At 37.9% G+C, this 16983-nt stretch overlaps 1 protein-coding gene across 42 annotated transcripts in view; it reads right to left on the reverse strand.

Moving 5' to 3' along the window:
- The window catches only part of DST (dystonin), a 307340-nt gene that overhangs the window by 116058 nt on the left and 174299 nt on the right, over nucleotides 1–16983 (reverse strand). For 24 of the 42 annotated variants that reach the window (XM_065056139.1, XM_065056174.1, XM_065056141.1 and 21 more), the window contains 7 exons: nucleotides 16110–16272; nucleotides 15355–15438; nucleotides 15156–15263; nucleotides 14298–14396; nucleotides 11139–12731; nucleotides 2897–3031; nucleotides 480–568 (listed from right to left, as the gene is read on the reverse strand). In XM_065056139.1, the coding sequence (XP_064912211.1) occupies nucleotides 480–568; nucleotides 2897–3031; nucleotides 11139–12731; nucleotides 14298–14396; nucleotides 15156–15263; nucleotides 15355–15438; nucleotides 16110–16272 (2271 nt within the window). Of the gene's footprint in view, nucleotides 1–479; nucleotides 569–2896; nucleotides 3032–3131; nucleotides 6327–6892; nucleotides 9665–11138; nucleotides 12732–14297; nucleotides 14397–15155; nucleotides 15264–15354; nucleotides 15439–16109; nucleotides 16273–16983 lie in introns of those variants that run through there. The other 18 variants (XM_065056154.1, XM_065056171.1, XM_065056170.1 and 15 more) reach the window with 2 other exon arrangements.

Raw genomic sequence — 16983 nt, forward strand, 5'->3', positions numbered from 1 at the left:
GGTCACACAGGAAGGTGTCCAGGTGGGTTTTGAATGTCTCCAGAGAAGGAGACTCCACAACCCCCCTGGGCAGCCTGTTCCAGTGTTCTGCCACCCTCTCTGAGAAGAAGTTTCTTCTCAAATTTAAGTGGAACCTCTTGTCTTCCACTTAAGATCTTAAACAGTCTCATTTCAAATACAGATGAAACAAACTTGTGACATATAGTACAAGTGTTAATTTACTCCTAATTTAGTAATTTTCATTTGAAGTCACAAAAATTAACATCTGATGTTTTTAAGCTGACCACAGCCAGATTCTTGACATAAAAAGCATCAAGCTTCCCAAACGGGAAGAGAAGATAACAAGACTAACAAAAAAATTTGATATATTTGTACATGAAATGTAAGTGAAACTAAAATGAGGAGAGGATTTCTTTTTAAGCAAAGAGTATGTACCGATTCAATTAATTACATTGTTCAAAAAATATAAAATGGCATACTTGTCACTGTGCTTAGCTAAAAATGACTGAGTAGTCTGCAGAGCTTCAGCTATTTGTTCTTTCTTGGTTGAAATTTCATCCAGGGAAATCTGCAAAATAAACAACCCATGTTCAAGACTTAACTATGCACATATATATGGTATTTCTATCTGGGACCAAACTCAATAGTAAAATAACTCATTTTTTTTTCCTTCAAATATCTGCCACTCTTAGAGAAGTATTATTTATTATGAAATTGCATCATTTACAGATGGATAAGTCATTGTGTTATGCCTCTTTGCTAAATAAGTTGTATTAGAAAACTATTCGGTAAGACAAATGGAATTTATTTGTTTGAAAATTAACCAATCATTTAAAACCACTTCTTATAGTTGGTACAGTTTAAACCAGGTTTATAAAGATACATGTATAATGGTCATGTTCAAGAAGTTGCTCACTAAGATGAGAGAAAACTTTAAAAAAAAACATATCAAAAGGCCAGGAACCTTCATGCAATTTAATGATGAGACAAATGCAATGTCAGACACTTGAAAAAATGAATTATTTATCAATACTCTCGATGTTATCACTTCTGTGTTATCTTTTAACTTTTGTGAGAAACTGCCTGCAGTCTTTTGGGATAAAAAAAGGCAAAATATCAAAGGGCAGTCTAGGATGTCATTAGCAAGCCCAAGATACATACAATGTCTGTGCTAAGAGAACTCCATCAAGGTTGTTTGGCTCTGTGTTCACCTGTCTCTGGACACCACCGATTCTGCCCCTGGGTGCACTGCACCAAAGGGCCTGAGCGCAGTCTTGAATAGTGCAATCACCAGCAGCAAGCCACAATGCCACCACTTGTGCTGCTTGGGCAGAACCCAAGAGAGCAGGCACTGTATGCACTGCACAAGAAGGCAACATGGGCAGGCTGAGGTAGCAGGTGGGGTCATGAGCTCCACTTTGCTAGTGGAATTGGCCTCGCTGCAGGTGCTGCCTACACCTCGTCAGTACTGGCGCCAGCTTCTCCACGCATGCCATGGCTACACCCCACAGCTAACACTAGCTATCAAATCACTAGTCTACGTGTTTCTACAAAACTTGTCAAGCCACCTGTGCTAGTCAATGGAAACACAAAACCAGGCACCTTTGGATGATGCCACTACATTGCCAGGGTGTTTCAAAAGGGAAGGAAACACCCTCAGCAAATGCCCATCTCCCACACGCTGGAGGAAGCCAAGGGGTCTAACTCACAGGTTACTCACTGAGGGCTCACGCTGAAGGGGGTGATGCCACCCATAGGTGCTGAGGTAAGCTCTAAGGAGTTGAGCACTGGCCCAATACTGACATAGATTTGCACTGTTGTCATTAACAAGGACAGAAAAAGACTAGTGTTGAATGCTTCTGCAAATCCTGATCCTAACTACTAGTGATTTACCAATCTTCCTTCTGCAGACACAAGGACAAGCTCAGTTACAGAACTAGCAATGATTCTCTATGACCAAGTGGTGTGCTGGGGCCAGGGGCCATCGGGACTGCAGGACTGCTGACCTGCCCAACAGCAAGCTTGATTCACGGCCATGCTGCTCCAGTGGCTCTAACCAGCACACATGACCAAAACAAAATGGCAGGAACAGCCTGCCAGTAGGGCCAAAGTAGTGTTTGCATGACCACACATCCAGCCCTGTACCAAGGGATGTGGAAAAGACACTGCTCTGCTTCTCTGCTCCTCAGTGTGCAGGTAGACCTTCATCTACTGACATCTTTCTAGGTGTCACCAAGCTATTTTGTGGGCCAAGTCTACCAGGGGTGCTGTTAGACCTAGGAAACTTCACAGATGGAAATCTATGGTCAGAGTGACAACTGTACACAACAACAATGTACCCGTTGCACACAAAGGTGTGAAGATGGAACACTCTGGCAGCCTGTGGACTCATGTGATGATAAAGAGGGCTCAGTCAACAACTGCTGTATTCCCCAAGACCACATTTTGACTATCCCATATGAGAACCCCTCAAAAATAACTTTTTAAAGGTGAACGAAAAGACACCTGGACCTCAGGCCCCTCCTTCCCAGTGCCACAGTGGAAGTTACTGGATTTATTCACTGAACTACTTCAGGCCAAGGGGACAGACCTACAACGTGCTGTCTTGCCAGGATGCACTGGCCCTCTACTAAGGCTGAGTTATGGTCTGCAGGGTTGAGCTTCTCAAACTGACATTTTGCAGTGTCAGAATATGTCACATGTCAAGCCTGTAAAAAGCAGCTTGCAATTTTTCCTGAGTACCATGTTTGTGTCCGTAAACATTGGTGTACATTTATCCAGCCCTCAACTCACAACCAAAGGTGGAATTATATCTTTAGTAAAATGTGGATGGTCATTTTAATCAACACATAAAGCTAAAAAGAGGAAGTGGTATTTTACTAAGACAGATGTGTACCTGCTGCTTAGGCACATCTGTCTTTTCAGCCTTTTCTCCTCCTTCTTTGCTGAGTGTCTTGCTGAGGTTTGACACCCATTTCAGTAAATCCCCAGCTTTCTCAACATGTTCCTTCTTTTCTTCTTCCATTGACTTCTGATGAGCACCGCAAATCGTAAAAAAATACGTAAACATAAATTGTTGGAGTATTTAACATTAGCATCCATAGAAACACAATTCTACTGCAATGGCACTATTACCACACAAAGTGATTTCTTTTTATTTATCGCCACATGCATTACTATGACACTTTGATGTAGGAACAAAAATGCCACATAATTATAGACATGAACAAAAGAATTCCTCAAATAATTCATAATCATGATTATGGTGCTTATTCATAGACACATACATTCATTTTAAAATGATTGATATTAAGAAAAAGCACAGCTTCCCAGCCATTACTCAGCAAATAAAATCTAACCATTTGCATATAAAGTATCTCTGAATTGCTGCCTTTGCATTACCCTCAGGTGTAGATAAGTACAGCCAGCATAAGATATTGCAAGCTATGCACATGGATTCCTAAATTACAATCAGGAAGAATACACTGCTTTTGTGTCTACAGAAACAAGAACAATACAAGTAAAATTCTGAGACATTTCATCTTTTTCTGCACAGGAAAAAAAATATATATATATTTTTTTTACAGTGGTACAACCTGTTAGTAGTTTGAAATTTATCAATACTTAGAAAACATGCTCAAGTCCTTCCTTGCATTGCAAACAAAAATGAAAAAAAAAAATTATTTCAATCTTTATTTTTTTACTTGATATGTGAATGTGATTCATTTGCCTCTTAGAGCATGAAAACAATTTTTTAAAAAAAGTTACCTGAAGTGAGAGAAAAAACTAGGATATGTAACTTTATCATGTGAGTAGCCCATTAATTTTAAACAAAATGCCAGTGTGAGAGAAGTTATTTACACGTATGTTTACTGGACCACAGATTTAACCCTTGTATACTTGTTTGCCACTTTTTAAAAGTAAATTATATCTGCAAACTAATCTGTAATATTAAACTAAGTAATCAGGCCACATGGAATACTGTGCTGTCTTCATCAACAAAGTGGACACCTACTTTGATTTTTAATATAAAAATCTGATTCTTGTCTCACTGAAATCTCCCCATGCTGCACTAATGTTAACTTTAGCAACATCAGTATAACTTGCAATTTATAGTGCTTACATATGCTATCTTAAAATGTCAGATAAGGCCTTCAGGTAAAGCCTGACCCCACAGTCTGCATTTTGAAATTAGGAATCTGCCTAAGTTTATCTAAAAATTTCAACTTTATAACAAATAACATCCAATTCCAGGTTTCATGGTTTATACTAACTAGTTTTAGAGCAACTCACAATTACATTACACAACACCAGTTATAGTTTTCCATAAAGGTCACCACAGATATTTTCCTTGACTTCACTGGGTTTTAAAGCAGGTCCCAAAAATGAGTACTAATCTCTTCGTTCCATTATGAATTATAGTAGAGACTGGAAATTCCTGTTTTCAGGGGCTGAGCCGCTTCTAACAATCGCAGCCCAGTGTGGCAATCAAAAACAGCTCTCTCTAAAGCTTCTTTGTAGGTTATCTTCTTCTTTGTTTTGGGGCATGTTATAACCTTAACATACGAGTTTTCATCTTTCATCTTCGTAGCTGTGACAGCATCAATAACACCATTCTTAATCGCATCTTCCATTGTCAATCTGCAATGAGACTTTGGATCCACCAACCCACCAGTCAGGTACTGATACTCCAGGCAGCGCATACCCATTTCTTTGTCTACGGCATTTAAATGCATGGCTTCTACAGCTGACATCACCGTGTTCCTTACAGGGTGGATGATGCCAGTAAAGATCAGCTCACACTGCTGGATTTGCTTGACACAACCGTCATCGATTAACTCCCTTTGCAAAGCTTCTGAAACACTGTACTTTTTCCCAGTAAATGGGTCAATTATGCCTCCTGTACTAACCTGAGCTTCAAGACACCGGAGGGCAGTAACTCTATCTACCAAGTTTTTGCGAGAGGCTTTTAAAACTGGAATTCTTTCATTGGTTTCAGAAAGCCAAAACCCTGCAATAGGACTGTTTAAATCTTTATTTGGCTGGGAACTGCTAACTAAAATATCACCCAACTCATTAGCTGTGATTAAACCCTCCTTATATTTATTGACCAATGCTGTACAAATTCTACCCTGATTTAAGGCCTCCTCGATATTAAACTGTACACCGGTTTTAAGATCTGTAAGCAAAAGAAAAGAATTCCCATCAGAGTCAAAACACGTAGACTCCCTCCAATCAAACTCCTGTTTGGAAAGCTCAAGATACGTAGCTTTATCAACACAATTTTTTTTATAAGCCTCATATGAAGTCATTTCAGCTCCTGTTTTGACATCTACTACAGAAATTTTATGACTCTTCTCTGCTGACGGGCTGCTTATTTTCCTCTCACCAACTGGAAGCAGAAAGCATTGACTGCTTACACTGAACAAACACATTTTCAGCAAATCACAGTAGTACATAGCTTTCCTGTTATTTGGATTGTGAAAGCATTTTGCATTACTAGAAGGTTCATGCAAAAATTTTAAAATTGTGTTATTCAGCAAGCCAAGCTGCACGGCGGTTTCTGGAGGAACTCGAACACTTCTTATAGGATCAATGACCCCTCCACTTGCAATTTGAGCCTCAAGGATATTTTTACCTTTCTGTCTTTCTAAGAGCCGAGCTTCCATAGCCTGATACACAGAGATCACTTTCCCAGAACAGCAATAGCCCAAAACAGCTTTCTCTGCCTCAAGCAGTCTATTCTTAAATTCATTATCTGCAAGTCCTCTAATGACAGAATCATCAACAGAGAATTTCTGACCTGTTGTGGGATCAATAATGAAACCAGTAGCTGCTTGCGCCTCTAAAAACGCTACTGCCAATGCTTTTCCAATGATTCTTTTCTTTGCTGCTAAAGCAAAAGAGATGATCTCCTTGCTGGATTCAAGGTACAGCCCAGCTATAGCTGTAGGTTTAGTTAAAAATTTTTCAAGACTTTTCTGAACCGCGTCAATAGTTTTCTGCCCTGAATGGAGCTGCTCAATTGTGAGCCTGTCTAGAAGTTTTACTTCAGCCAACTGTCTGGCAGTTACATCACGTCTAAGACCTTGAAATTTAATATCATCATATTCCTCTGTAAAATTATCCAACTGAGTAGCATCATCAACAGTTTTCAAAATCTCTTCCCCTAAGAAAGAGCTAATCTTTGCAAAGTCTTCTCTCCTAAACCCTTCGGATGTTTTGTATCCCTCAAACATCCTCTCTTCATTACCAAAAGTCTTGTCATTTTCTTGGTTTAATGTTGTGACTTCAACATGCATGTCATACTGCTTGTTCTTCACTATCTGTAAATAGGAATTTTTTGAGAGAGTGAGAAATCCGTCTGCAGAATTATGCTGTACATAATTCACTCCTAAATCCACCACCAGAAAAACCAAAGGGAGAACTTGAATGTAAGTCAGAAAGGAGAACGGCTACTAGCATTGGAGAGCAGAGAAATACAGATAGCTAGAGTTTTAAAGTGTATTTGTATTTTAAAGTGTATTCCAAATAATTATTCAATAACAGGAATATGACTAGACTAAGCAACAAAAACTGGTTTTTGTCACTATATGAAATCTGTTCCATTACTCAAAGCTTATTTTAACCAATAATGATACAATGGTGTATGTGAATTCCCATTTCCAACAAAAACTTCTAAAATAATGTGTTTCTTATAAATTAGTAAACCTGCTACAAAGGACCAATGAAAAGCTTTTTGTGCCATGTGAGACTGAAGTGGTTCCCTTCACCAAGGCAAGAAACATCAGAGAGAATACAGAATAGTGATAAAGCATAACTAAACACAAACAAAACAGAATAGTAAAAACTAGCATTAGGAAGGCAAACTCTCACAAAACTTAGCGTGTACCTCCAAGGGATGCAGTTTTACCACTCCTAATTCATGTTTCACGTCTTCTTCATGTCTAATAGTTTGTCTGGAACTGTGTAGGTTCCTGTTTCTCAATTTGTCCCTCTCAGATGTTTCAGAGATTTGGTTTGCTTTATCAAAAGTTATCTGGAACTGTGTACTCGTTTGAGAAACAAATTCTGTATAAGATTGTGGGTTTGCGTCTTCTGCTAGTGATTGATTTGTTCTTGACATCTGAAACTGCACCTCTCTCGGTATCGTATCATCAGCACTCACATACAAGGTATTTTCTTCTATTTGATCAGATTTAAAACCTGATCTCTCCTGTTTGCGCCTTAACAGAGGTGAGCTGGGTTTTGCATGTGGAGAAAGCTGCTCAAATTCTCTAGCTGCAGTGTCACTCAGGTAATTGAAATCATTCCCTCTTCTCTCACAGCTCAATTTAAATCCAGAATCTTGGAGTTTATTATTTTGCTGAAGTTCATTCTGAAACAAAAGAAACCTGTGTTCACTCTCCTTGACCTGCAGGTCCACTTTTTGCTTCAAGCTCTCAACCGTGCGCCTCTGCACTTCCAATTCTTCCTCAAGTTTCCTGCACTTCTGGTGATACTCCATTTCAGCCCGCTTCCCTTGCTGGAGCTGGTCGTGACATTTTCTAAGCCTTTCTTGCAGATCTTCCATTTGTATCTTGAAAAACCTGATGTTTTCCTCAGCCATTTGCTTCTCCTGCTGCAGGGCAACACATTCTAGCTTTATGCCAGAAATGTCTTTTTCTGTGATGCTATGGGATTCTAGTAATTTTTCAACTTTTTTCCTAAATTCCTCTGCAGAGTGTTTAAACTTAATGGATTCTTCCTGAAACAGAATCATCTTCTTGCGTGCCATTTGTTCATCCAGCGTCTTCTGATGGAGTTCATCCTGTAGCTTTTTTAATTTACTACTGAGCTCTTGTATATGAGCTTGTTGCAATTGTACCTTCTGCTCATTCATTCTCTTTTCCATACTTAGAGCATTAATTTGGGCATTTAGATTTTTAACCTCCCGATCAATGGTTATGGTGGAAGCACTTTGTTTATCACATTTTTGTTTATACTCACTAGCTAAGTCTTTTGCTTTTGCTAGATCAACTTCTAGGCTTTTGATTTTACATATGAATTCTTGCTCCATTATTGTTTGCTTATGCAATTGTTCATTTGTCGTACGAAGTTGCTCTTTGAAACCATCTGCTAGGGCTTTTAACGCATCATTCTTCCTCTGAATACTTTGTTTTTCCAAAGTAATCTTCTCTGATTCAGACTGAATTTGCTTCATCAGTAGTTTTGTTTCAGTATTCCATGTGTTAAGCTCCTCTATCTTTTGTTTCAATGTTTCTGACACCTGATGACTTTTGGCTAATTCATTCTTCAGCATCTGAATTTCCTGCTGGTTTTCTTTCTCTACTTCAATTTTTTGAAGCAACTGTTCTTGAACTTTCTTATATTGGTCTTGAAGATTATTTGCTTCTCCTTTGCATGACTGTGTTCTGTGTTCGGCTGCCAGCTTCTCCTTTTGAAGAGAACTGATTTGTGAATTTAAATGTTTGATAGTGATTTCAGTTTTTGTCTGTGATCTAGTTAATTCATCTAATTCTCTTTTTAGCTGTGTCTTTTCTTGCTGAAGAGATTTCAGCTCCTCCTGATAGTTCATCTTAATTTTCTTAAGATCTATGGCTTCTTGCATCACCTCTTCAGCTTTACCTGTGGTTCTATGTAGCTGCTTGTCCAGTTCTTTCAACCGTTGCAAATACCCCTGCTCTACTCGGTCTTTTTCCTCCAACTTAATTTTTAGGCATTTAAGGTCACTATTGACCTTATCTAGTTTTTCTTTTAATAAACGAGACTTTTCTTCTGTTGATGATTTCTGAAGTTCAATTTCATTCAGTTCATATTTGAGGTCTTTGATAGTTTTATCTGCTTTTTTGTTAGCAAGGGTTAGCTCATCTATCTTCTGTTTAAGCTCTTCTACTTTTTTATCTTCTTGTTTCTTCTGGAAACCGGTAATTTCATAATCAGGCCTACAGTGGCTGCCTTGCCCAGCCGTGAAAGTTGGCAGGGAAGTTTCTCTAGTTATAGAGTACCTGCCTTCAACAATCTTCCTTCTGGTTTCAGTTTTCTCTTTTTCTTGCAGCTTTATTTCTGATAGATTTCCTTTGAATTCAAGATCTTGTTCCATTTGCTTAATCAGTTTCATAAGTTTCTCCTCTCCTTCTGTTTTCTTCTTCAGCTCTTGCATTAAGGTTTTTTTTTCTTGCTCTAAATCATGAAGATTAGTATCTTTTCTTCTTAGATGATCTTCAAGGTTTCTTCTGGTAAAGGTAATTTCTTCTATTTGATTTCGAAAAGCACGGAGGTTTTCTTCCAGTATACTCCTTTGAGTCTCTGCCTGAAAAACAAGCTGCCTTACACTCTCCAACTCCTGCTCCGCATCTGCTTTCTCTTTCTCAATGGTCTCCAGATCTATACGACACTGCTTTGCCTCTTGCTCAGCCTTGGTCTTCTGCAGACAGATGTCTTCCATGTCCTTTTGCTGCTTCTTCCGCTCTTTTTCCGCAGCTTCCCTCACTTTAGGGAGCTCCTGTTCCACTTGGATTTTTTGTTTCTTCATGTCCTCCAACATTTCCTCAAGTGTTTTTACCTTTCCCATGAGTCTTCTGTTCTCATCAATTGTGCTTTTTTGTTGTGCCATTAGATCTGAATATGCCACCCGCACTGATGCTTCCTTATTCTTTAAAATCTGCAAAAGAACAAGACAAGTTGGAATGTACACTTGTAATACAGCTTCGAAATGTATTAGGCTCTTTGAAAAGCAGAATGGAAAATACTTACTCATATATAAACGGTATGTCCAGAAAGTAGGATGAGCAGTTCCCACCACCATCACCTTGTCTTGACACAGTAAGCTTCAGGAAGTTACTGTTAGCCAAATAGGAAACCCTTCAGAAAGATTTCCACAAAGCGAAGAAGTCCTGAAGCCTCTCACTTCAGTCAGATGCCTCTTAGCGGTAAGCAGTTTCAAACAACAGCTTGCATGTGCTTTTTCTCCAAACAAATAGGTAGAGCAAACAGTGAGCCAAACACTAGGTGGAAGAATTCCTAAGGAAAAAGTGGCCTGCCATTTCTGGATCAGTTCAGCAGGGAACAGAAGACAGATTTTATGCTTGCAAGCACAAATAACACAAGCAAAGTTTGGAAATCCCCTCCAAGAAACGAAACAGTATCTAGATTTAGAGCCAAGATGCATGGGTTCCAGAAGAAAGCAGTATCTTAACCCCAGTACATCTATGCTGCGCAGCGTGCTCCACAGTCTCAGTGCTCCCACTGGTTCAGCTGGGGCACTGGTAAGAGCACAACTCTTCTGCAGTGTACACACAGTTTAGAAGTACAAACATGGCAATAAGGAGAATCCCCGTGAAAACCAGTTGGCTAGAAGTCACCCTATGCTGGCAGATCAAGGGAAACTCTTATAAGCAAGACATGTACTCACCAGTAAAAATATGGCTGAAACCAGACATACCTTGTCTTCATTAGCATTATTATGCCGTTAGTTACCAAATGTGAGCTAACATGAGGTAAGAACACACCTATATTCCTATGATCATACAAACATGGCATGAAGGGTAATTACAGCAACATTTCAAATAAACAAAGTGTTGATTTAGTTCAAATTTACAAGTTCTACTTGATTTTTCAGATGATATATGAAACTTATTTCCTAAAAGGTTAATGCAAAGGCAGCTTCTTCAGTTCCTCTCCATATTTCCCCTATGTCACAACTTTGAGCAGGCCCCAACAGATAAAAAAACAGTTAAATTGGTTTCTTATCAGATCTCCTTTCATGTTCCCATAGACACAAAATCTAATGTTCATGCTTGAAAAAGAAGAACTAAAGATACAGACACAGTCACAAACTGTATCTTGTTAGCTTTCATTATTTCTAATCAACATGGCTGAGCATCAGCTGGGTGGAAAAAGGGATGATAATTAGATAGTGATACAAAATAAACAAAAATAAATAAAACTTTTAAAATGTAAGCATCTCAAAATGCGAAGTAATTAATATCATTAGCATATTCATTGTTTACATTATATTCAATCAACTTTAAATCACTTGACCTTGATAGGCTTGGAGATTCAAATGTTGATTTAAATTGATTTAGAATCATTCTTAAATCAACTGTTTTGGTTGCACTGCATAAAAACTGCGGTACCTTAAAATGAGTTGTTCTCCTTCTCTCTTCATTATCATTGTCTCTTTTTTTTGGCTTTTCTTTTTTTTCAAGTGAGGCTTTTTTCCCTGTTTTTTCACAGAACGTTTTCTGGAGTTCAGTGTTTTTTCGAGGTACCTTTGTGCTATGACCCTTATCTGTACTGTTCATTTCTGCAACTAGCAATAAATCTTTACATTTCTGACCCTGTTTTAACTTGTCTTCTCCACTCTGCTTCTTCCCACTTATATTGTCCAAGCCACAAATTTTACCCTCTGATATTCTCTTCTCATTTACTTTCTCATCATGACTCAAAAGTTCTTTTGCTAATCCATGTTCTGATAATGGAAAACAATCCTCTCCTTCAAAATTAGTCTCTGAGAGGGCTATATTTGCATGTAAATCACCAGCATTTCCTAACAATTCCATACCTAAACCTGGATCACTCTGTACAGGTGACACTTCAAAATCTAATGGATAAGATTCAGAGACTTTTGCCGCATACTGATTCCCTGAAATATTTCCTGAAGTAACAGCCAACATTTCTCGCATTGTACTCTTGGCTTCATTTGGATTTAAATTTGTTTTTTCTTGTGTTTCATTTTCTGCTATGAAGCAACATTTATCCAGAGATGCTCTGTGCAGTTTGTTTGTGTCCCTTTCAACACTACCAGAAATGCCTGGATTGCTCACAGATAGCAAATTTAATGGTGGTTTTTTGCTTTCATTGTGTGCTGCTAGCTCTCTGAAAGAGGATGCAATTTTCTCTGAAGGTGTTGCATCACTTACACCTGAAATAGAGTTGCCTTTCTCATCACATGCTTGAAACTCTGAAGAGTTTAAAGTATTATGGTTATTACTTTCTGCAAAGCAATGCTCTCTGTGCTGACATTCAAAATGCGTTCTTGGTGAAAAATGTTGCTCCTTGTAAGGGCTAATATCCACAGCATGCTTTCCAGATTTTGGAGTAACTACATCTTTTTTTGTTGTTGGCTCAAAATTGGTTTCTAATTGCATCTCACATTCTTCCTTTGTTGGAACATCACTCCTTGCCTTTCTTGAACAATCTTTTCCTGTGCTTTTGTGTATCATTTCCATTTCAGGTAACTTCTTTGATACTCCTCCTGTTTTCTGCCTCTCTCCATTAACAATTTGCTCATTTAGCATTTCACCAGGACCATTACTCTTACTCAGACAGACTTCCACTGAAACAAGATGATCTTTCCTACCATTTTCTTCTTCTTTAGTTTGATTATCAAAACCAATTAAACTCTCTTGCTCTGTATGTAGCTTGTTTACTCTGTTGCCACTAGTGCTACTTTCTTGACCACTGACATTTAAAAATTGCTTTAATGTTCTATCACTTTTGGTTTTATCACATCTGGCTACATCTAGTTTTCTTCTGTCAATTTCCAATTTATTTTCTGTGTGTTTAGGTTTACTGGAAGAGTTATCTTTTTGCAAATATTCCACATCCACCATGCTTTCATTAGGCGTGTTTTCCTCTCTGAATTCAACAGCTTCATTACATCCCAAATGTTGAAAGGCTTCAGCTGACTTCACAGATTGCTGGAGTTCACTCTCCTCTGGTAAGCTCTGGGCATGACAGCATATGAATTAAACTGAGATATCATGGAAAGGATCTTATTCTTTCCTAATTCTGTGCATTCTTAAAGTCAATAGTAAGAGTTAGGAAAAAAGGCTGGTACGGAAGACAATCTTGGAACAATCATAGGCTTCAGAGGTCTGATCCCAGAAGAAAAAAAAAATCATTTCTCTTTTGAAAAGGATTATTCATTTTCTGATTTGTTACCCTGATTACAAAGAAAAAAACCCATCAAATCACTTTGATACTGGAAACCTACTTAGGTTATCTTCGAAGAAGCCACCAAAGACTTAGTAGGCTGCCAGAAGGTAGAGAAGGAGGGAAGATGGGGGCATTTGATTTCCAAAAAAGCAGTCCTGGAGATTCAGAGCAGACAAACTCATGAGAGTTTAAAAGATTCCATTTGCTCTTGAAGAACGTGAAGCCTCTTGGCATTCACAGGTTTCTTGATCCTTGTTTCAATTTGTGTTCTTGGTTTCATTTTTTTATCCTGGATACCATTAGCATTATTAGTCATACTAAATCCTCAGTTATAATGGCTGCTTATCACCAAACATGAGCTATTTCCATCCATATGCTCCACTCCACGATGCACAAAGATTCACGTTGTTAGTGCTACAGTTTGTCCAGAGGCAAGAAAAGCCAAAGACGACAAAGCCAGCACCAGAATTGCACAACATTCATGTAAGAACTCTGATTTTTTTTTTTTTCTTTAATAATGTTAACATTTATACCCTTATGAGAGCATTCTCCAATTAATGCAATTTAAATAGGACTACATTTAATAAGGGCACAATTAATTACAGGACTACAGTTAACATGGGCATTATTTGAGAAATATGCACTGCACCATAGTCCTTAACAAATGACTATGCAATCTCTTTCAGAGAGGAACATTTCCAAAGAAAGTGAAGAGTTTAGAAGTATTTTTTTTTCTCAATTATTTGGAAGGTTGATTCTGCAGCAACATGTATTTTGAGTAATTTGTCCAATTTCAGTAACGTACTTTTGTTAATAAGATTCAAAGCTAAGCATAAATAAAACATCTGACCCCCAGGAATCAGTACGGTAGAAAGGTAGAAGGAAAAAAAAACTCAACACGTCAAAGAAACTTAAGAAATTGAGATGGCATTGCATCTCTCTGTTTAAAGAGCTCCCTTATAAGTTTTTAAGTGGACCAGAATGTACACAATGGAATACTAAGGCCTACACAGGATATCAATGGTGCATGCACACTGTTTGCCCTCATCTTAATGTCTGCATTCAAATAAAAGATCAAACCCTAAAAATAGTGAAGTATTAAAAGGTACTGTATGTAACTACATCTCAATCATATTTTAGTTAATCATATGATCCTTCTAGCTGGAAGAACTCATAAAATGTATGGGTACTATATGATTTTGCTCGTGTAATGGTGTAATTTAACACTCCTTCATTCCTGTATGAAGTGTGCTGTACAAGGAATTTCACTCTTTCAAATCTGCTGCTAACTTTGTAAATAGTTCCAACAGGTATATTGCTCTTTGTTTGCATGGCAAGCCAAGGGAAAAACCTACCTCTTCCTCTTCCAGTCTTTTCAAAGAGTCACCTGCAAACTTGATATATTGAGTCATCAAGGTCACTAAGGCAGTATAACGAGTCCGTAAATCCATGAACTGCAGAGAAACAAAGGGGCAAGGGGAGGGGGGAGAAGAGAGAGGGAAACACTCCATTAACCTTCGAAGAAATGACAAACATGACTCTAGAACCTATCCTGATTTTGACCCCAAAACCCTGATCGTGGAATCCAAAGTCCTAATTTTGATTCCAAAGTGGAATGCCATCAATGGGGTGCACTTGCACAAATAAATCCTAAGGATCTATAAGGAGATTTATAAAGAGAATAAAGAGAAGACAATGTTTTGAATTCACAGGTACTTGATCCTTTCCCCGTGTAAGACCAGGTCATAAAAGGGACAAGCAGTGCTGGCCGCTGGTCCTCTCTGTAACAGTACAACAGGAGACAGATTTCTCTTTCCCACCCAAATGAGGCTGGTTTGCTGTGGAATCTCTCCAAGTGTCCACATCAGGTAAGCTCTACCATAGCAAATATGAAAGCTCTCCCTATTTACTGTGATCAAGATCCAGCTCAGAGGTCATTCTAAACAGTTTTACTGAGGTACATTTCTCATTAGTTTTTCATAATTTGGGGGACTTCTGTTTATCAACAGCAATATACCATCTTGTTATCTAAATACTACATAATGACCAACGGGACATCTATCACATCATAAATCTATATAGGAAAAAATAATCTTGCTTGGTTTACCCTATTTAATCATTAATAAATCCTAATTCTCATTCTTGTGTTTACTCTGTTTTAAGTAAAGATTCAAAAACACCCCATGTTTTCCTGTCGTAAGAAATCCATTTACCTCTTGAATAATGAAGTCTGATGAGCTTTGCATTCTTCGGCGTTTCACTGGAGATTTTTGCTGGGAGTCAACCATAGCTCTGTAGGTCATAGTCTGCAATTCATAATCCTGTAAAAAGAGAAAATACACAAAATAATTGGCATTCCATATGGTACTGACACTAAAAAAATAGGATTTTAAATACAGCATTATTTATTACCTTCACAGCAGCTGAGTATTGTTCTGCATACTTCTGGCATTCATCTATTTTGCTTTGTTTGATTTCAATCTCAGAAACCAGCACCTGTAAAATACAAAATTACATCTTCATCTTAAAAAGTTATTTTTATTACTATTATTATTAGCATTTCTATTTTATCTAACATCATGAAATTTACATAATACACTCATTTCCATGTGTGCACAAGTAATTACATTCTCAAGCCCTGGCTTTGTCAGGCTTACAGAAGCAGTGAAAAAACGCTGCCAGGTTTAATAGCTCCTGAGTGAACTTGAAAACAAATTAGGAATATACACCTCATGCATATAATTGGTTACTCTGTTTCTTATTTAAGCCACATTTCCTTCTTGCAGGAGAGAGTTTAGCTCTGTCTCAGTGAAAATATTTCTACCTTCAACTACCAAGAGCAGTACTGAGTAAAAAATTATGGGATAAGGAGAGTCCAGAATTGTAGGCACTCTCTAAGGTTTTGCTCTTCTTGCAGATTTGAAGACCAAAACAATCTCATCTACAGGAATAGCTATAAACTGTGAGTGATACATTAATGATATCAGCTGCAGTGTAAACCCCCAAAAAACATAAAAGCTGGTGATTATTTGCAATTTTACAATAAGGGCTGAGGGACATAAGCACTTCCTATTCAAAAAATAAAACTGATGTGACTGGGTTCAAAAGATCTTTTAATTCTTTTTCAGTCATTCAGTGCTTTCCTGCAATGAAATTCCTTTTTGTACCTTATGTTGGTTCAGCTGTTTAGCCAACGCTTTGCTATTTTCAGGATGGATTTCTTGAATCTTTCGCTGAGTATCTTCCACTTGTTGAATCCACGTGTCCAAAGAATTGTAAGTATCTTTGTAATACTTCAGAGATTTATTAATACCTTCTAAGTCACGCAACCTGGTTTTATTTTAGAAGACACGTCAAAGGAGAGAAGATGAATATAAAAGATAAAAGATACAAAACTAAGCCAAATACAGCCTTAAAGGCTACGGATGTCTATAGCTGTGATTACAAACATACTAAAATAACACTAAGCTGCAAATTAACTTCTCAAACATCAAGATTCCCAGCTTGGAGAAACCTCTTCATCTGTCATAAATGACACCCAGGAGAGATCCTGCTACAGAAGAAACTCTGCATATCCCTCATTAGTGAGCTAAACAGCCTGAAAGTCCATGAACACAGGAATCCCCAGGCAAGAGGGCTCTGCAACAGCAGTTAATTCTGTTGTAAGAAATGAGAGTATTTCAAATATGACCTGTGTAAATCAAGAAAGAAAAGAGCTATACTGGAGGTTAAGCAGCAGTTCACCATACTCTCTGTCTCTTAAAAAACAACAGGAGTTACACTAAAACCAAAGCTTTTCAACATTCTAATGTGCAAAAGCAACTGATCCTGTTGGGCAAGTCCATTTTTAAGTCATGGTTTTGACCTGGAAAAAAGAGTGCTGTGGATTTCCGCAAAGTAGTTTCCATAGTGACGAGAATACTGACAATTTTTCTTTCATGATCCTTATACTTCAAAGATCATATAAATGCAACTAATACCACATGCCACACAATTATGGACAAACCTTCTTATTTAGCAACTTTTTATAGTCTGACTTGG

The sequence above is a fragment of the Columba livia genome, chromosome 3, assembly GCF_036013475.1.
Source record: "Columba livia isolate bColLiv1 breed racing homer chromosome 3, bColLiv1.pat.W.v2, whole genome shotgun sequence".
Lineage (NCBI taxonomy): Eukaryota > Metazoa > Chordata > Aves > Columbiformes > Columbidae > Columba > Columba livia.